Source organism: Melampsora larici-populina (genome assembly GCF_000204055.1).
Source record: "Melampsora larici-populina 98AG31 unplaced genomic scaffold MELLAscaffold_23, whole genome shotgun sequence".
Taxonomy (NCBI): domain Eukaryota; kingdom Fungi; phylum Basidiomycota; class Pucciniomycetes; order Pucciniales; family Melampsoraceae; genus Melampsora; species Melampsora laricis-populina.
The window spans coordinates 661,144-682,435 of NW_006768787.1; the positions used below are offsets into that span (position 1 = coordinate 661,144).

The 21,292-nt window shown below is 39.3% G+C and overlaps 5 protein-coding genes across 5 annotated transcripts; all 5 read left to right on the forward strand.

Annotated features, from left to right (window-relative positions):
• Positions 1-1,268: 1,268 nt before the first annotated feature.
• On the forward strand, positions 1,269-1,867 carry MELLADRAFT_107422 (uncharacterized protein; the record flags this gene model as incomplete). Its single annotated transcript, XM_007411013.1, has 5 exons — positions 1,269-1,282; positions 1,312-1,340; positions 1,390-1,529; positions 1,595-1,777; positions 1,814-1,867. 5 exons carry the CDS (start codon positions 1,269-1,271, stop codon positions 1,865-1,867), a joined length of 420 nt encoding a protein of 139 aa, XP_007411075.1.
• Positions 1,868-3,088: 1,221 nt separating this feature from the next.
• Positions 3,089-7,402, forward strand: MELLADRAFT_87855 (uncharacterized protein; the record flags this gene model as incomplete). Its single annotated transcript, XM_007411014.1, has 9 exons — positions 3,089-3,798; positions 3,871-4,111; positions 4,183-4,367; positions 4,432-4,945; positions 5,018-5,346; positions 5,437-6,706; positions 6,803-7,034; positions 7,124-7,189; positions 7,254-7,402. The coding sequence occupies 9 exons, from the start codon at positions 3,089-3,091 to the stop codon at positions 7,400-7,402; spliced, it is 3,696 nt and encodes a 1,231-aa protein (XP_007411076.1).
• Positions 7,403-10,334: 2,932 nt separating this feature from the next.
• Positions 10,335-11,417, forward strand: MELLADRAFT_87856 (uncharacterized protein; the record flags this gene model as incomplete). Its single annotated transcript, XM_007411015.1, has 5 exons — positions 10,335-10,366; positions 10,436-10,493; positions 10,550-10,921; positions 11,103-11,222; positions 11,289-11,417. 5 exons carry the CDS (start codon positions 10,335-10,337, stop codon positions 11,415-11,417), a joined length of 711 nt encoding a protein of 236 aa, XP_007411077.1.
• Positions 11,418-14,928: 3,511 nt separating this feature from the next.
• On the forward strand, positions 14,929-15,323 carry MELLADRAFT_63988 (uncharacterized protein; the record flags this gene model as incomplete). Its single annotated transcript, XM_007411016.1, has 2 exons — positions 14,929-15,022; positions 15,091-15,323. The coding sequence occupies 2 exons, from the start codon at positions 14,929-14,931 to the stop codon at positions 15,321-15,323; spliced, it is 327 nt and encodes a 108-aa protein (XP_007411078.1).
• An 872-nt stretch (positions 15,324-16,195) lies between these two features.
• On the forward strand, positions 16,196-18,307 carry MELLADRAFT_63989 (uncharacterized protein; the record flags this gene model as incomplete). The annotated part of the gene is made up of 8 exons (XM_007411017.1): positions 16,196-16,221; positions 16,313-16,361; positions 16,384-16,518; positions 16,588-16,640; positions 16,701-16,725; positions 16,803-16,944; positions 17,562-18,111; positions 18,142-18,307. The coding sequence occupies 8 exons, from the start codon at positions 16,196-16,198 to the stop codon at positions 18,305-18,307; spliced, it is 1,146 nt and encodes a 381-aa protein (XP_007411079.1).
• Positions 18,308-21,292: the final 2,985 nt, after the last annotated feature.

Sequence of the window (21,292 nt, forward strand, 5' to 3'; positions counted from 1 at the left end):
TCACATTGAATCCCTGTCGAACATGTCATCTCACAGTTGACCAAATGGATGAGAAGATGACTGTGGAATTTTTGGAACGTTTTGTTGGAGTGGATCATAACGGTCACTCTGTGAGTTAAATATGAATTTCTATTTGTTTACAGAAGTCAATTATTTGTAGTATCTTCTGATGGAAGATAATCTAACAGGTACCTCTCCCTCCTTGTGATTGGGAGGAGACTGCACAAATAACAAAGGTGTTGTGGAAGTTGGTTTATAAGTGTGGCCAAAAAGGACAAACTAAAGAGCTGGCAAAAGAATGGGGAATTTGTGATAGTTTGAATGCTCGATTTATCAAGAGGATTGGCAAAATGTATTCCAGAACATCGTCTCTTGACAAAATCTATGATTGCTGGTTGAAACTTGAGGAAGAGAAGGGTGATTGTCTTTTCAACCCTTTCCTAAGATTAAATGGTATGCCTCTATCTCACTATAAGTGTAAATATATCTTTACAGACCACAATTGAATGGAAGATCATTGATGATTTTGATAAAAATAGGTTTTGATGGACATACAGATACCCCCGTAGAGACTCTACATGTGATGCTCCTTGGTATCTCGAAGTATTTTAACCGAGAAGCTATGGATCAAATACCGCAGTCTGAACCCAAAACTATACGGGGACAATGGCAAGCATTTGATTGTAATGGACTAAGTGTACCACCTATCCAGCCTCTCACAATGACTCAGTATTACAAATTTTTGGTTGGAAAAGAATTACAAGCTGTTGTTCAAGCAGCTCCATTTGTCATTTTTGAATATTTGACTCAAAAAAAAAGGAAGCTTTGGACTTTGCTATGCCACCTATGCGCATACACACTCCAGACCAAAATTCACAATTTTGCCGAGTATAAAGAAAACCTTCAACGAATTGTGGCACACTTTTTACATCTACTGATATCAAGTAATGCTTGATGGTCAAATAAACCCAAGTTCCATATGCTAATACACCTTGTTGAAGCAATTGAACGGTTTGGTCCTTCAAGTCTTTGCGCAACAGAAAAATTTGAAAGCTTCAATGGAGCAGTTCAAGCGGCTTCAGTTCATTCAAATCAACAGGGCCCAGGAAAAGACATAGCCACAACATTCAACAATGCCAGGTTATTATGGATGATACTTCCAGGTGGAAAATCCAAGGACACAAAAAGCAGACTCATGAGAAAAGCTGGATCTGAGGTATTGAAAGTTTTTGATGAAAATCCAGTGATTCATAAGATGCTGGGTTGGGATGAAAAATGAAATGTAGCTTACAAAGTGACAACTCATTGTAGGTGTATCCATTATCATTATTTCACTTCTTGTCAGTTTCTAGAATAGCTCATTTTGTGTAATTATATCACAATCAACAGTTAAAACGATTCTGATTGATGATGATCCAGTGGCTGTACCAGATCATCTACAAAGAACAGGTGATGATATTGAATGGGGTATCATTGATACAATCAAGTTACCAAATTTGCAGAAGGTCAAGATAGATTGCTTTGTGGCGGTGAGTCAAAGGATTGAGGAGTCTTTGTTATTAGAGAAAAAACTGATCTTCTCATGTGAAAACAGTTAGAGGGTTATGATGAAGAAGGAAAGATTGGATGTGTTACCCAGATCTTGGGCAATCGCAAAGGTGGCCAACATGTTTGTTACATTGAGTTAGAAATATATGGTTTAACTACAGATCTTGTAGCTTTCTATGGTATGCGTGGACTGGTTAAATTACCACAAAGAGTCTGGGTGACAGGGAAAGTGAGTACTTGTCAATTTCTCCTTGGATTAATATAGGACATGAATCGAGTTGATACTTGGACTTTAAACAGGCAGTCACATGTGTGTTGAATGTACAACACGCATGTGCTGATGTTGGATGTGAAGTTCCTAAATCAAAACCCAAGATAATTGAAAGAACACTGACGTCAAGTGGTCTTCCACTCACTAAACATAAACCAGAAAACAGGTATATTTTAAATTCTGGAGCATTGTACTCTGCTGAAGTTCACTGTAAGTTGGCTGGGATTTCATTCACCTAGGTATCACCATCAGAATGGACAGAAGGGATTGGCCAAGGTTTAGGTGTTTGGAAAAGTGAACCAAAACAGAAGCATTGAGCAGTTGAGCAACAATAAGGGTAGAATTTGGATGACTAGTAGGTAGCAAAAAAATACAAATTCATTCCACTTGAATGAATGTTATTTGTGAAGAATGATATATCAAACAACCAAGTGTCATTTCAATTATTTCTCTTCATTCTTTATGAGTTAAAATTTGTGTTTTGATTTACAACGTTAATGTATAAATGTTGTACTCAAAAACTTTGATCTGAGAATTCAACATGAGTTAACCTATCTGTTCATTACTAATATCTCAAAATTCCTTACACAAGCAGATGTCAATGTGATTATTGTTTAATTATAATTGGGGTAGGAGAATTTTACACAGGGTACTTTACACCGAGTAAGTCAGTGTAAAGAAGGTTCAGTGTAAAATTAAACATTACCCGGTGCAAAGTCCAATTTTACACATGCTTCATTTTTTTTTATTCCGTGTAAAAGGTTTCAGTGTAAGGAAGTCTGTGCAAATGTCTGGGACCCGGCCGCGAGATTTAATTTTGCACCAAAAGTTTTACACAGATTGAGGCGGTGTAAAATTCTTCAGTGCAAATTTCATGTACCCGGACCAACATTTAATTTTGCACCGGGGGACTTTACACTGACTGAATTTTGCGCCGACACCGTTTACACCGATCGGGTCGGTGTAAATGATCTGTGGTGTAATATTACCACTTTGGGGGGATAAATTGAGTTTAACACCGAAAGGGTTTATACACAAACCAAACGATGGCCTATATATCCCGATGTATATATACTTTGATATACTTTGATTGATCAGATGACGTTACCTGATCCAAACCTCTTCCATTCCCACATATCTATACGGTTGTGGAGGACACGAACAAATCAATCCGCACTTTGTTACGATATTTATTCAATCTTTCAAAATATTATCCAAAATATCCCTCCATTCAAATTGGAAGTGTGTGATTGAAAGTCTTCTTGTAGAATGGGTCAAGGCCCATCACACACTGCTGGAGTACCTCCAGCTGCAGAACAAGAAAACAATCAAGAGATGATTTTATCAAAATGCTCTAATGATAAATTTAAAGACTCTTATTTCACCCAAAACACCCATCAAAACTTCTCTACTATCATTGCAAAACTTACTATATTTCAGCTTAATCACATATTATTTCACCTGAAACACCCATTGAATTTATATCACAACCTTCATCTCAGTTCAACTGAATACTTAGAACTATCAGAGCCAATGTCCGACTCATTCTCAGCAGCTTCATACTCAGCAGGTCAAATCTGCGAGTACTCAGACGGGTCTCAATCTGATAACGACATCAATGTGGCCAGTCCAATAGTTCAAGATACGGTGGTTGAATTTCAGTCTCAACCACAACTACGATTGCCAGTCGATAAATCACAATTTGCCACCTTTGTTGACCATGATTGTGTCATCAACGAACAAGGCTACCCAATATATCCCAATGGGCAAACTGTATACGTCAAGAAGCCCGAAGATCGAGTTATCAACTTTTGCCATATCGCATGGTCCCATACGATGCGAACGGAGCCATCAACCAATAAGAAGTGGATTATACGTCAATACTACTGTATTGGAGTTATGAGATGCTCCAATCCAGACTGTGAGCTTCAAGCTCCACCGCCCACGAACCCCAAGAAGCTTGCTGAAAGTGTAGCATTGTAAGCTTTTATCTAAATTAATCCGTATTATTGCATGCGTAACCTTCTAATCATGATTCTCTAAACAAACAGGCCATGCACTATATCTGGCTGTGATGGTATTCAGGTACACTTTGAATGTCACGCTCGATGTCGAATTGATCAGGAAGTCGATGAGAAGGACCCCAATTCTGATGCTACTTGGTCATTATTGCGTCATCAAGGTATCCACCATCATCCATGGCCTGACTCAAAGAAAGCGGACCCTCTTTCAAAAGATAAGCTAAAAGATAGAATCATTCAAGATCCCAAGACAGGACCTTCGTCTTTAAAGGTACGTACTGTTCTGTTTTGTCTCATTGATCATTAATATCAACGAATAACTAAGTATCCTCTGTGGTACAGGTGGGTCGTGCACACACTGGAACTGAACCTCTCGCCCCGGTTTCCGAAATACATCCTTCTTTCGCACATATCGACCACCTAGGATACTTGCGCCGAGATATCCTAGTAACACATGGTTTGATGAGTGATAAGAATGACCCCGAAGGGGGCAATAAATGGCTTTTAGCAATTGTTCATTGGGCAAGGTAAGTCTCCATTATTACTTCAAACTCATTGATGTGACTGATACTGATGTAATTTGTCACACAGGCAGGGCATGCGAATGGTGTCAGTTTCCCTCTTGCCCGAGAATACCCATATGTCTTTGCAGACTGAGTGGATGGCCGAGGTTCTGGTATATCAAGATAAAAAGAAACCTGAACCATATACTGGCGGCTTACTCTCTGACGTCACCTATCGATTTTTCGAGAGCGGCTACCTCCTGACGACTTCGATGTACAACGAAAAAATTGAAAGATGGGTTCCTGTCCTGCAAACTTGGCTCCACGAACTTAGCAGCAGTCACTACAAGTCTCATTTTGTAGCTTTATTACAACAAATTCAAAAATCATCACTATCTGATGAAGACAAGGGCCTCTTATGTGAACAAGTTGTTGACTTCTCACAAGCTCAACAAGTCGGCTTCATAGACGCTTACATGGAAGTTTTCAACATCTATGATCGCAATGTTGCACTTTCTAAGCTACACGGTTGTGAGCAACACTTTTCGCAGGCAATAACCCGGATTAAGAAGAATACCTCGATAGTTAAGCCACATTTACAGGTAAGATTTCACAACTTTCCATAATATTGAAAGAATACAATTTTACTAATTGAGATGTTGTCATTTTGATAGGGACTTTGGGTAACCTTATGTAAAGGTTTGCTTTTACCGGACAAACCCGATAAAGACCTTGACGCAAGATTTGAAGAGTTGCGCCGCCTGTTTCCAGCAGCCAAAAAATGGATTACCTGGTGGCAATTAGCCGACACTCAAGCGATGTTATTCCCAGCTCGGAAACGAATGGAACTTGATGATCCTCCTTTGGACGGAGAAGAAGACAACAACTTGGAATCTCGTCCAAAAGTCAAGCGTGGCAAGAATACGAAACCTCGTCGCAGAGCGGAATTGCCAGCAACTACCAACGCGCAGGAGTTGATGCATTGCGTCTATTACATGCTCTGGTACATAACCTTTTTTTATTTATCTGTTCAATCATTTAATTTTCATTTCTAATAAATTGTTCATATAATTCATCTATTATTTCGATCCAGTGAGGGTAAATGTACAATGATTGCTGGTATGGTTCAGCTGTTAGCGTTGGCGCAAAGTCTAGAGCAAGATTATAGGGCGGAGAGAAAGGGTATTTTGATTGCTTATGGTTCAAGGAACAAAGGTTGGGAAGATGTCGTGGTATCTTTGGGAATGGTCAGACCAACCAAACGCAAATACCAACCAAACAACAACCGTGCTCCCGATACAACTGAAGAGCTTCTCTATGATGGCAAGAAGACCGGTACTAAAAGAAGAAAAACCAAAGGCCCTGGTCGACCAAAGGGATCTCAAAATATTATACGGCACGCCTTAACAACATACCAATCTTATACGCAAGGAACTACTCCAGGCAAATTGAATTGCTGCTGGCTATCGTCCACCTTGGAATGTCTTTATGCAATGTTTGGGCCCTTATGGGGTCAATTTGCTACGGTCAATGGCTCCAATTTATTCACGGTACTAATGCAACATTTCACTAAGAGATTCAAAACGGAACTTAACAAACAATCATCTCTCAGCAAGGTCCTTTCACAAGGTCAAACGCTTTTGCATGAAGCTATACTAGATATGGACGACTGGGCCAAAGTTGCATTCAAGTTAGATCAACCCGCTTCTGTTGACGGATTTATGCAACGTCTAATGCAGGATGACACACCCAAACAACCTTCTCTTGCTCGGCTGTTTTCGATTCCAATCACCAAGACAGTCGTATGTACGCATGAAAACGCACATGTGGAGAAAGAAACCACCAAATCAAGGAACATGCTTCACATTACAACTTCAATGTTTAGGGATGCTTCAATTGGTTACGAAGACACCGCACTCTTGACAACCAGATGGGCAACTGACGGACTCTTTTATTCAACCGGCCGTGTTTTTTGCCAATGTCATCCATTGGACACAGATCAACCAAAAGATGGGGATCTTGCTACGCTGGTCAAGTGTATCAAGCTCAATCTCACCAACGCTAAAGTGGCACCTTTACACTTGTATTTTCACTTAGATGGTGTTGTGGAACTTGATGCGGCAGAGCGGAACAAATTCATGGATCAAACCGATTGGCCAGCACGTTTTTTGATTGGTGAAGTTGATTATCACATAGTTACGCGTGGATATTGGGCAAGTGGGCATTATTGGTGTAAAGTAGCTCGTTCAGTAGAAGGTATAATGGGAGTATGGCTTTACGATGAGCTTAGGAATGGAGGTTTTGCACAACTAATAGAGCGCAATGTAACTCTTCTGGCCGGGTGTGATCGTCACACCTCCTGGGTATGCTACTCACGCATGCCATTCGAACACGAAATTACTCACATCAAAACTTCAATTATTGGACTAATGAAGAGGTTTCCAACGCGACATCACAAGATATCAATTTCAATGCCAAGCGACAAAATGCCTTTTGGAGGCGGCCTACCTCCTCTCAAAGGTGAAATTGAAACTGGAGTCGAAGAAGAAGATGCTGATGCTCCTACATCTGATTGCGAGGACGAGGAGAATCAGGTTTTGCAATCTGACAATGCTGAACAAGTCAAAGTCAAACCTCCAATCATGATCAAAATGAAAATGCCAAAACTAGTAACTAAAGATGTTACACCTGGTAAGTCTAACTCTTTAACAATTTACAAAATTTATAAATTACGTGAGATACATTTTAACATCGTAGTATTTCACCTTTATTCTTAACAGCAGAAAAGCGCAAGGCTGCTGCTGAAAAACGCAAGACAGAACAAAGTGAGATCGTGGTTAAACCTTGTAAGTCTACTCATTGATCTTCGATTTGAAATACATTAATCAACGATATTGTTTATCTCAACAGCAGCCAAAGAAAAACGTCAGGCTGCGGCTGTCAAACGCAAGGCTGCAGCAGCTGAAATTAACACTTCATTGTCGAAGTCAAACACTGGCAAAAAGGCCACTGCAAGGGGAAGGAAGGCTGGAGCTGGAAAGAAGGCTAACACTGGATAGTCCTTATCATCCCCTATTGTTTCTTCACAACATCATCTCCAAGTAATTATGTTTCCATTTTTTGTTTGTTTCTCTTAATTTTCGCATCCAAATTTCTGCTTCTTTGTTTGTATCATATCAAACTCACATTCTTCAACTCACTTTATATCTATTTCCCTTTATATGCCTTCTTCACGCTCTTTAATTTTATTATTTCCTCCTTATTTTGTCTTTCTCTGGTATGTCCCTTTTTCTCTTTCATCTTGTGTATAGTAGTAAATCTCTCTTTTTCTCTTTTGTGTATAGTAGTAAGGCGCCGTGTTGGTTGTTTTTTTGTGTAAAAATTAATTTTCTTGTGTAAAATTAACGGTGCAAAATTCCATTTTGCATGGAATGATTAGCAGTTTTGCACTGAAGCATTTTACACCGACGCACTTTTGGTGTTTAGGTCGTCGGTACAAAATTGATTAAGACCAGTCAGTGTTAAGGATGCCGGTGCAAAATTCCACTTCGAGCAAGGGGCCAAGAATTTTGCACCAAATTGTTTTACACCGCCTCAGCCGGTGTAAAACTTTCTGTGTAAATTTGTGAGTGTTGGCCGGGTTCAAGATATTTGCACTGACTTTTTTCCACTGAAACTTTTTACACAGAATAAAAAAAAATGAAATAGGTGTAAAATTCTAATTTACAAGGGTGAGTTTGGAATTTTACACAGACCCTTTTTTACACCGAGTAAGTCAGTGTAAAGCACCCTGTGTAAAAGTGCCCCTCCCCATTATAATTTAAATGTCCCTTGATGCTTCTGATATAATTCGTGTTGGGAGCCTTTTCAATTTACTTCAAAAACAATCCCAGAATGCAGTGCTTTCCATAAAGCAGTTTCTTTTTATCAAACCAGACAATTTCAATTGAAAGGCTCCGCTTTTGCCCAAGGCAAGTTGAAGTCATCAAAAGCAGTTGCTTGCAATCGCTCTTGACATACTTCAATTGAATGCAAATGCTTTTGATTGCTCTTGATATTCTGCAATCAAAGACATTGGCTGTCATTTGCACCGGACAGCTGTATCTCAATAGGGTATGCTTCCAATTCCCACCAGGCTTTTGAACTTGTGCTGATATGTTTTTTTTCTATATAAACACCAGCGTGATGGAGTGAATATCTTCATCAAACCATCCCCATCAAGTTCTCGATTTCTACAACCCAGTCATCAGCAAGCATATTCACTCTCTAAAACTCATTACATCAAATCAACCATTTACCATTCTTTTTGTTGGAGGGCAGTGTGCCAATAGCAATAAATTGAATCTTACCCTTTACCAACCTACCATCCTATCTCACCGCTTTCAATATTCAAATCTTCTTTTTGCTGGAAGGCAGTGTGCCAATAGCAATGAACTGAATAAACTCATCAGCTAATCTCCTCTTACTCATTCTTACTTATTCAATCATCCCAAACCCATTGAACCTTTCTAAAACATGGCAAGAAGCAAGTCAAAAAAAATTACGATTACAAAAAGAGAAGTCAGAAGAATCAAGAAAACAAGAATAAACACAACAATTTCAAGTTAGAATGCAAGATCTCATGCAGAAAACAAGTCACCTGCCAATACGGCCTACCCAATACTGCCAAGTTTTTTTCCTTGGATAAAAACACAAAATACACCTCTTCCTTTACTTTGAAGATGTTCTCCCATGGACTTGTGGTGCTGATTGATAAAACATCACCAGAGCTACTCTTGATAGCACAATTCAAAGAATACAGCAAAATGCATCCTGAATTGTACACCCAATTTGAATCTTCAATCTCCACGTTCTATTCTCACGGCATATCAAGGGGGACTGTGAAGAACAATGGAGCCACATGTGGAGTCCATCAACCTGGTGATATGAGAGCTACACCACGGAGTGGTTTTTGAGCAGAAATTTGGTCTGCAAGGTCTGCATGCCGTCTGGGTCCCGAGATGGCCTGACAAGCGCCCAGAAAGGGCCTGTAGGCACGTCTTGGGACGGCCTGATTGGTCGGACTCCAAACCAGCTGCAGGCCCTTTCCGGGCGCTTGTCAGGCCATCTTCAGCTGGTGTGGGCGGCTCAGTCTGCAAAGGAGCAGGCAGGCGACTGGCAGACGTCTGCCAGGTGACCTGAAAGGCGGGCACTCCAAAGAGCGGCAGACGTCTGCCAGTTGCCTGCAGGCATCAGTCGACCTTGCGACTTGATTGCCAGTACAGATTTAGCTGCTCAACCACCAATATTACCACCTTGAAGTGGCGACTTCAATTCAGAATCTCTCCGTTACTTCACGGATCCTTTGAGACTCAATACAAGGTTTTATCAGACTTTTCTCATCTTGATTGGTGATTTTTTTTTGTTTTTCATCCTCAAAGAACCTCCGCTGACTTAATTGGGTTTTCTTTATCCACCTTTGACTGGGTGTATTGTTTTTTCTTGAATTTGGTAAGTTTCCTTCAAAGCACTCTGTCTCTTTTACTGATCTGATTGGATATAAATCTGATTTGAATATTCCTTTTTATATCTTATCTCATATCACACTTCCTCATGTTCCATTGTAATAAATTGGATAGAACAAAAACAGTTTAGAATCTACATCATTTAACAAGATCATTGAAATCATTCTGGATCTCCTCCATTTAAAGTAGCCTGATATTATAATTGCCACTATCAGCTTATACAAATTGAACAAATCAGAAAGATTTCCCTCATTTAAATCAATTCAAACAAGATTCTTTTGCTCTTTATTGAGAGTGTCAAAATAAATTCAGATCAAAACAAGCAAGAGTAAAAGATTTAAATAATTGAAAAAACTAAAAAAAATAAATCAATAAGTTGATGTGAGGTTCAGAGTCAAAGTTGCATAGTCATTCAACAAGCAAGTTATTTTTTGATAGCATTACAAGTAATTTATTGACTGATTTATTGATAAGTGCTTGTGCAGAAATGGCTCAGACTACTCAGGATAATACCTCAATGTAAGTCATCAAAGCTTTTAATTCTCCTTCAAGCCATTTCTAATTATGATTTCATATTTAGTTTTTGAGTCCATCTCCACAAATCCAGCCAAACCACTCCATAGGTGCATTGCGTGTCATGGCAGAAGTATGTTCAATTATGAAAGGCATTCGACTTCATCGGCACATAAACAAAATGTTGAGAGATTGTTGGCTGAGCAGGCAGATAATGAGGAACTACTTGCTACAATTTCACACGCACCAGCTCAATCTTCTCCAAACAATGAGTGGCCTGAAGATGCTATGGGAACGGATGACGAAGCGGATAGACTTGATGATTCAGTATTACAAGTTTTAGAACTTTTAGGACCAGCTCTGTCAGATGAAGATGACTCTTCCGACTCCAAATCTGAAACTGAACAACGACAATTATTATATCAAGCACTTGAAATGTTGAATGATGAAGACCTAGATGATGAAGATGATCCTGAATATGAAGCACTTCTGGATGCTGAGTTAGCTAAAGTTCATAAAGAAGAAGAGGCTAATGGCTGGTTTCCTTTCAAAAAGAAAGAGGTCATTCAATTTCAGCTCTTTCCTCCAAAATAATCATTGTTTCTAACTTTTCATCTGCTCTTCTTCACAGCATGCTGTTGCAGTTCTGATCATTGGAACAGCTCGCAACCTGTTGTCTTGATCACAGTATCACCGCACCCGTGCAATCGTCAGGATCTGCTCCGTCTATCTTCCCGAATAGGGTGTGGTCCGAGCTTTGAAAAAGAGATTGAAAGAAAGGTTTGGTCAATCAATTGTTCAATGTATGAGTCCATTGGGTACTCTGCTCTTTGGACTCAAGATTGAAGATATAATCCGACAAGTGAGTTTTGTTAATAATCATTTGCAAATTCATTACAAACTAATCCAAGAATATCATTCTCTTCAGGATTTGGCAAACCCGTTTATCAGCCCCCATATTGTCACCATACCTGAACATACTGCTGGAACTAGTATTCCAATCACACGTCTCTCCCAATCATCCAAGTGGCTTAAAGAATTTGATCGGGAAATTTGAGCTCAAATGGTTGAATCTCCGATTGGTCATATTTACATCTATGAAATTTATCAGTTACAATCCAAGCATCTGGTGGTTCCAACTCATTTCCTTCAACAAGATGGAAAACTCTTTTGTAAATGTCTTCAAGCTAAAATAATTCCTTGAGATGATCATTTTAATTAAGTTGCAGTTCACATTCCTGAGGAGCCGGATTCTGATTGACCTTCATTACGCACCATTGAGATCAGTTTGTTGTTGAATTTTTTTGATAAAATTGTGATAGAAGGGTTAGGTTTACTAAAAAAACGCTCTCAAAGATAAATTCGTATGTCAGTTCGATACATTTATCATTGATTTAGATTCTTTTTACTGACACAGTCTATTTTCATTTACAGAGTCCAAGGGCCAAAACTTTATTACACTCCCTCTAGTCAACCCTTGGCGATCTAAAGCCGATGGGAAGATAATCAAACATATTCCACTTACTTTATACTCCGATGATACATCCAGAAATGTATCAAAGCAATGGAATAAACATATGAGCTTATTTTTCACTTTGTTGGGTTGACCGCCGGAAATGACAAATCAATAATATAATATTCATTTGTTGCGACTTCAAATAGGGCAAGTGCACTTGGACTTTTTGATAATGTGGTGGATGAATTGAAGTAAGGTCTCTAATTGATTTGTAAAATTCAAAAGCTGACTTTGTGATTCATAGCCATCTTAGTGAAGTTGGATTTGCGCCTTTGACTACGCATCCGGGAAGGAGGTTATGGCTATGGTTGTAGTTCTTTGGCATCTAGGGGATTTGCCAATGCACGCCGAAATCTGTATTACGACAAACCCCGCAATCACTCTCACACCATGTCGAATTTGTCCGCTTCAAGTATCAACCATGGTAGAAAAGAAGACAGTAGAATTTATACGTCAATTTGTTGGACTGGATTCAAATTATGAACATGTGAGTCATGTCTTTTATTCACAGAGAATTGAGTCTGATTCTTCCTTTTTGTGATGTGATGTGTTCAGAACGTTTTGCCCAAGCGTGATTGGGCAAAGACACGCTCAAGGACTGTCGAGATATGGAAGGCAGCAGAAAAGCCAAATTCAAAAACACTTGTTGAACAGATGGGCCGGAATTATGTTATCCGTGATTCAACATGTGATCATTTTATAAAACAGGTTCAATCTGCTTATCAAACAACACCACGTGATGAAGTTCAAGAGATATGTCGGAAACTTGATGATGAACTGGGAGATCATCTGTTCAATCCAATGCTTTGCCTCAAAGGTAAGTACAATTTCCTTCTTTCTTGAGTCTTTTCAAATAAATAGCACTTACTTTTGATTTGTCAGGTTTTGATGGTCATTTACACCGGTTGAAATCCTTCATGTGATTTTACTCGGAATTGTGAAGTACCTATTCCGTGACACAATGAAAGAGTTGTGCTCCTTGACACCTGGATCCAAAAAATATAACGACCTTTCGGCCCACTGGCATGCTTTCAATCTCAATATTCCTCTGATCCAACCCAACACCTTGATCCAGTATTCTCAAAGTCTTGTTGGTAAAGAATTTCAAACTGTTTTACAGACTGTTCCTTTTGTCTTGTTTGGCCATCTGTCTGCGCAAAAACGTCATCTTTGGACATCACTTTGCCTTCTTTGTTCTTACGCATTTCAATCAAGAATCACAGATATGGACTTGTATCTCAATGAACTACAATCTCATATCAGTCTTTTTCTACATCAACTGATTGGAATCACCGCGCAATGGGTGAACAAACCAAAGTTCCACATGCTGACACACTTACCTGGATCAATCCGACATCTTGGAGCCGCACCTTTATTTGCAACCCAAAAATTTGAATCTTTCAATGGAGTTCTGTGATATGCTTCGATTCATTCTAATCATCAACGTCCTGGAATTGACATAGCCAATACCTTCAACAATTGGGAACTCTTGAAAATGTTTACATCATAAAATCCGTTTTATGATCAAGAGCTTGACGAGTATGTCACTGCGGGACCTGAATTGATTACAAGATTCCCCAAACACTCTGAGATTCAACACACGCTTGGACTGGATCTGACATCAAATCAACATTTGGACTTCATTGCTGGTAGTGAGTACATCATTGTACCTCATCGCATCTATTTGATCAACATATTTTTTCTTCACAAACTGATTGTTCAATGCGTAATCAGAAGAAATTCAAGCCGCCTCTCAAGCTGCTATTCCGTCTCATTTGTTAAACGTACAATCCGACCATTCATGGAAAGAAATTGTAAGCCTGACATTACTCAACAAACAAAAAGTTGAAAAGTGCGACTTCGTTTTTGTAAGTTTTTTTCATAGACTATCCACAATGTACAGATCCATGTTCTGAATTTTGATTCCAATACAGATAAAAGGCAGTCCCCGCATTGGTTGTGTTTAATCAATATGGAAACCGGCGGACAGAGCAGCTTTGAGAAGCTTGCTTGTGGTCAAAAAGTGTAATCAAAATTGAGTTATCCTGTTCTATGGTATGAGAGAAATTGTGATTCAAGAAGATCTTGTATGGATTGAAGCCACGGTAAGATGCTTCGCACGGGTTTTTTGTACAGGTGGTTAATTGCTTTTCTTTATACATGATTTGGGATATCGATTGCATTCTCAATGTCCAACACAACTGCCATGAGGCTTCATGCTCTGTGACAGATAGCCACCAGAAAAGAGTCGAGAGAATTATGGTGTCACAATCAAGCTACTCCATCACTCACAATCCACTGAATTCTTATATCATCAATGCAGGCGCATTATACTCCGCCGAAGCGCATCAAAGGGCATTTTCACTTGAGATAACAAGGCTGACTCCGGAACAGTGGAAAGAAGCTGTTTTGAAAGGCTTGGAAGTTTGGAAATCTGCACCACCACCACCACCCAAAAGCCTGAAGAAGAAAACCACAACTTAAATCTGATCTCAAAGCCCCAGTAAATTTGAGGAAGTTGATGGAGCACATTTCAAGTTGTTGTGGATCTTTTGTCTTTTCTCAATTACTGTTTTGATCCCTGTATTATCCTTATGATCATATTATTGTGAATGAACACATGCATTTCACACAGCAAAGCAGGTCCTTATTGAATTCATATTAAACTTATAATATGATGTTTTTCTGCATTCTATCATGCAAATACACAATCAAAGGTATTCAGAACAATGACACAAAAAAGCAATTCAAAACCAAAAATTGTTTGTTTTGATAGGTTTTTTTGCACCAAATCAAAGCAATTCAATTCAAAGCAAATTGATTGACATTGATTTGATTTGATTTGAATTGTTTTGTTTTGTTTTTGAATCAATCAGAAGTGACTTCTTTGATTTGTCAAGTTCAAACCGATGACTGAGGGTGAAATTTCATTGCCATGTCACAAATGATGACATGTGATTTGGATGTGTCTTGAACAAAATATGATCAAAATCAGTCAGATTTATTTTTTCTCCTGATCGTCAATCTTTTCTCTTTACCATCACATCTCAACATGCCTCCCAATTCCAAAAAACCTTCTCAATCCAACCAAAAACCTTCTCAATCAACTCAAAAACCATCTCAATCAAATCCTAAGTTGGCCCGAGGTCCATTGAAGCTATCAACAATACACTTGACTCTCAACAATCTGGCCTTGACAACAATCAACTTCAAGGATCTCTGATTGAAAAGAAATCCAACCCTACTGGTAAAGTCCGACAGCAATCTCGATCACCATCTCCTTTGTATTATGATCAAGACGAGCCAAGTGAAGAGGAACAAATTGAAAGTGAATATGAAGATGATCCAAAGGACTATGAACAAGAAGAAAATGGAGATGGAGATGGAGAAGAAGAAGGAAATGAAAATGAAAATGAAAATGAAAATGAAAATGAAAATGAAAATTAAAATTAAAATGATCAAGCGGAAGAAAACAAAAAGGAAAATGAAGATGATCAAGAATTAAAATACACTAACAAAGATTTCGATTTTGACAATAATCAAAATTCAGTTCATTCACAATCACATCAAGGACAACATTCACCCAGTCGCTTCACGGATTTTCTTGTTAGTCTTGGTGAGGATCAAATTATTGATGGAGCTCATATTCAAATGGCCCGGGCTATGTCAAGTGTAAGTCACTTTAAGAAGGATGCAAATAATTGGTTATACTGATATCGAGTTGTAGGTTGAGGATCCAGAAAGGCGTGGTATTGCAATAGCTTTGTTTCTATCTAAACTTCATCAAGATGTTATGAACGGTCAAGCCAATCTCCGCCAAGAACTCATTGATTGAATTGACACCATCAAAAAAGACCTTCAGGACCAAAACTCAGGTGAAGTGAACAGAACTGCATCAAGTCCTTGTCACTCAAATCCAAAAGGGACTTGGGCACCACAACATCAACTCAAGAAATGTTCTTTTATATCACAATTACAACCATATGCTGATTCTGTTATCTTTCAACCAAACAGAAATTAGCTTCGCAGTTGGCCTGCAAACACGTCATCACATCTGAAATAGGAGCTTACACAGCTCTTGTAAGGAATTCAAGTGGGAACATCATACCAACATCTCTTTTCAGGATGATCAAGGTACATACAAGTTTTTTTTTCAATCAAACCAACTTGTACTGATGCTTCTTTGTCCTCTATACGGAAATCAATCACTGAACAAGGTGTTCCTTGGTGTAAAGAGCATCTTCCCCCAAAACATCTTGGTTTGGCTTGCACAGCCAATACCCAGACCTTCACACGCCTGGTCAGGGATAAGGCAAAGCATGCCCGAGAAAATTTGCATCTTGCGGTAAGCAATCCTCATCCTTAAACTGATATCTTTACAACTGACATCAATCATTTCTCCACCTACTGACAGGTATAAAACCTCCTCATAACAGTACAAAATATAATCGGTTGATTCCCGATCTCTGTACCCTGGTTGGCTTGGTTTGTCTATCTGTACTACTAGGAACACAACAAGAAATACACTTACCACTATCTGTCACAGATTGTACCAATTGGTAAGGGGGAAGATGTATCAAAAACTAATGAAGAGCTTTGGAAGGATGCTGATATGCTTACCCAAACACGTTATGCCTACCTGGTAAGTTTTTATCATTTCATTTCATCTCATTCTTTATCTTATTTGACTCCTCACTGCTTCCACTTACAGCGGCGCGAGTGCCTCCGAATCTATCACCCAGCCAAAGTCACCTCAACAATCTGGTTTGAAGTCGCAACTTGACTGTCTTCATTCCAAAGGGCGCCCGTATACCACATGGTGAGTTCTTTCTCACTGTCTTTCTCATATGTAAGTTTTGATTACAGATTACTGATCACCTTGAACAATGATGTGTATGTAGTTTCTACAACATCATCTATTGACAGGATCGTGAGCAGTTTGATTGTGGAACTGTCATGTATGATGATATCCCAACTGCCAAACGATCATTTGATTTGCCCTCTGATGAGGTGGTTGAGGCTGAAATTCCTTCTTTAAACTCACGCAAGTCTACGAAGAAGAGACAAGGTTGAAAACTTTTGATTCTTTTGAGTCTTTTGTTTTCTTTTTCCAATCAAAGAACAACCACGTCTTCAATCGTCAAATCCTTTCAAATATGTTCTCAGTTTCATTTCACATCTCTTATCATACTTCATGTATATTATCACCTTTGTACATTACATTATCCTATTAAACTTACCATGCTATGAATATACACTATTCATTTGTTTTGATTGTTCAAATCGACTGTCTGCTAGCTGAAATTCAAGCCTGGCAGTGGTCTCACCGGTTGTTTTGCTGAGCCATCAGTCCACCTGCAAGTGGCCTCAAACATCTCACAGACGGTATCTCAAACCTCCACAGCTCGTCTTCAGTCCACTTGAAGACGGGCTTCAGATGGTATCCAACCGGCGGACTACAGGCAGTGGAACTGGAGCCCTTCCTCAGATGGTCCGTCCGCATATTAAAAAAGGCCTGTCTATAGACGACCTCCATCCTAGTCTCAAGACGGGCCAAACCACTCCGTGGTGTATGGGCTGGCGCTCTGCAGCTGGTGTGGCAGCTGATGTTGGAAAAGATGTTGGTGAGTTTCATTCGTTGGTTACTTTTGTAAACGGGCTGAGCACTGACATAACATTGCATAGGCTACTACACCCTCAACCAAGGAGCATCCAAATCAGAGAGAAACATCTGGTTAGATGTTGAACACAATTCACTTCTTCTCCTGCAGGCCAAAGAATTTTGGGCAGAAAGATTCTCAATTCTCTCTATGTCAGCTTTTTCCGCCAATTCCCAAATTGCAGCAGAGGCATGTGTACCCTCTTTCAACTCTCCTGCCTGGGAAACATCTTCTAATACCAAGGTATGGGCCTCCAGTGTTGCCACTATGCGTGACGATTTAACTAATAAACCCCACGATGATAAGGACACCATACCATACGCTGTTGGAATGTTTGCCACAGTCAACAGAGAAACTGGAAAGCTGCATGATTTGATTGAGGAGCCGTGTGATTGCAACATTGAAGGATCTATCTTCTCTTTATCAGACTATGCAGTTGGGATCAATCTTGATCACTGTAATGGTTTCATTGAAATGCTATGGAACATTCAAGTTAAACACTATACCCTCAAGTCAACTACCAAGAGTAAATCAACAGGAAAAGAAATCATTCCATCTAAATCAGTCTTGACCCAGTTTGCATCTTCTTGCTAAATCTCTTCCAGGTTGGCCAATTTGGGCAAGGCCTTCAAGCTGAAGAAGGACAAGATGTCAAGAAAAGAGTGGGAAGCATATATCAAAGGCCATGTAAAAGGGTATGATCAGCAGGTATACGTCAAACTGACAAGCTCTCAAAATGAAAGATGCTTAAGAGTTTATTTAGTTTTGTAAATAGATTTCTTTGCAACAAACCTTTGCTTTTTTGAACAAAAGGCTCTGTATCTATTCAGTCCCCACAACCAATTAGTTATCCCAAAAAACAGTTGTGATCAGGCCTTGAGAGCAATTTGATTACGGTTCCCAAACAAGGTGAAACCAAAATTGACCCGTGGAGTGAATTTTGAATCTATGGTTTCAATCTTTTATGGCAATTACCAGGTCACTATGAAATTGTAAAACAACATAAAACCCGGTTTCAAAATCACATTGGTGGAAAGTCTTCTTTAACATCACCACCACCTTTTTCAAGAATGCCACCTGATGGTATGATTATTCAACCAAAACACACAACTTGGAGCCTGTTTGGTTGCCAGAGATTATCGTATACTACAGTAAAAGTGTACTGTATTAATTGACCTCAAACTACAGAAAAAGTTGCAACTCCCAATTAATCGCGAGTGGAGAGGTAATGGGTGGTTTTTAGAGATAATCGTTTGGTAACTCAAAACCACCAACAGCCACCAACCCTACAATTGCAAACTAACAATTGAAAGGAATAATCACAGGATTGATTCAAGAGAAAATGACGTAAGAACAACTTTGGTGAGTTCAATCAAAACACAGTGCTATAGAGAATCAAGCTCATGCATTGTACACCACAGGTCTGGTGGCACGTGACGCTCACGTGAGATTTGACTCTGCAATTGAAATGCGTGCTGTCTACATTGTCATACCCGACGTGAGTTACATGTGCCAGCCAGCGGGGCCCTCACCCAATCTGATCACCTTGCTAGAGCGTGATAACTCACCTGATGAGCGGGTGAGTCATCTCATATCATAACAAGGTGACATGGCTCACTCAATGAACAGGTGAGCTGACTTGCCTTGTTAGAGTGTGAGTCAAGCTTTGTGATGACCAGGTGTGAAAGCTCACACGCTGTGGCAAGCAAAACACACTTCTCAACCCTTTCCTTTTATATTCACAAGACTCCACATTTCAGCACATTTTTTTTCTTCTTATCCTCACATTTGATCAGTGCTGCTGAAACTTTACAACTCAGCAAGGAATAGTGGTAAGAGCATTTTAATCTTCAAATTTATTTATTTAATTTAAAAAGAATCATAATCATATTAAATCAATTGAACTCAACTGATAGTACATGAGTCAAAAGAGATTATACAATGTTAAATTTAAAAATAAAATCAATAGAAAATCAAGAGGAAGAAAAATGATGAACTCAATGAAAAGGATTGATTGATTCAAAGTTGAAAGAACTAAATGCAAAATCAAAATTGAAATAGAATAAAAGAAAAGAAAAGAAAAGAAAAAGAAATCGATTTTGAGGTCTTAACTTGATATTAGATGAGAACCTGATGAATATTGAGCAAGGACTAATTGATATTAAAAGATCAAGACTGATCGAGTAACTTATACAAACAAGAGTTGGGATCGAGATCTAAACAACAAAAGTTGTGATGAGAAAGTGGAGAACGGGTGTTTTGACATTAGTATGCAGGGTGAAGAGTAATGAAAACAAGATAAAAAGAAAGACTTACCTATATAATGATTAAAAATCAAAGGTACGTATTGAATTTGGAAATCAAAATTAAAAGTGAGCACTTGATTGATGGATTGAAATCAAAGCAAAAGGTCAGAATCAGAAGGGAAAGAGCTAGATCTTAAGTGAGATGAGGATGGAGGAAATGAATAAAGGAAGATAGTTTTAATGGAGTGAAGAAATAAGATGTCAGTGGAATGAAGTGAAGATGAGATGAAGGAAAGAAGACGAGAGGAGACAGTTGACTTACAGCTGACTTAAAACCAAATATCGAAATCGATAAGTTGGGAGAATGGACAGAGATCGAGGTCAAGATAGAGATGAGCAGGGAGTAGGTGTAGAGCTGTGTAGAGTGGTTGGCTTTGATTGGATTGGATCGATCGATTTATACCTTAGAGAATGGAAATCAACTGAAGAATACAGCAATGACCCATGAGAGCCCATGAGTGAAGGGGGACTCACTGGGGCAGTAGACAGAGTGTAGGGAGATCTCTGACATGTACCTGTGACGTCATACGTTTTGTAATTATATATGGATTAATGAAAATGAATGGAAATAAAAAACATTGTTCCAAAAGATGTCTTCAAGATGCATGAGCTGCCCTGTTGCAAGTAAACCTGAGCCATAATGAGTCATACGAGGGAGGACTGTTCATGTGCTGAGCACCTGATCAAAATTCAATTGCCTGCTGAGCACCTGGGTGGTTAGCTCACCTGCCAGCGAGGTGCTCAGCAGGCAAATCAGCTTATACTACCGGCAAGCAAGCTACATCACATGCTGAGCACCTCGTTGGCAGGTTGCGCTTGCACCAACCAGCTCACCCACTGATTGGCTGGTAAACCACGCCATGCCAATGTGGTCTTTCTCTCAACATGTAGAGCAGGTGACAAGCATTGGGTGAGGGCCACGTAGCCGCACTCACGCTGCTTTCACCTGTTCCACACAAGGACTTGGCGTGGTCATACCCAACTTACATTTCACGTGGTCCCAGTTCAAAGTTGCGCTGTGGTGTACTCTTTAAGAGATACTTACTTGTTTGCTGGTCAAAAGCTTGTTTTGTCTCTACCTCTCTCATTTTACATGCTCAATTGTCTTGTGGTCACTTTGTCTCGCATAAGTCTCTTGTTTATCACCTCACATTTTGTATTGTTAAGATCATGTATATCATCATTTCATCTTTGTACAATGCTGGCTTATCTCATGCATGTAAAACATCACCAGCTTCAGGTGATTTCAAATCACAAAAGTCTTCTCAACATATCTTCAATTGCTGTGGTAAGATTTGAAACCGATCAACTGTGTCTAATAAATCATAACCTTCATGAACCTGCTCAATGAGGTGGGGAAATTGAGGAAGTGATTGAAGATGTGATAAGTTGAATCTAAAAAAGCATCAGACAGAAGATGAGAATTGAGATGAGTTGGAACAAAGCTGAG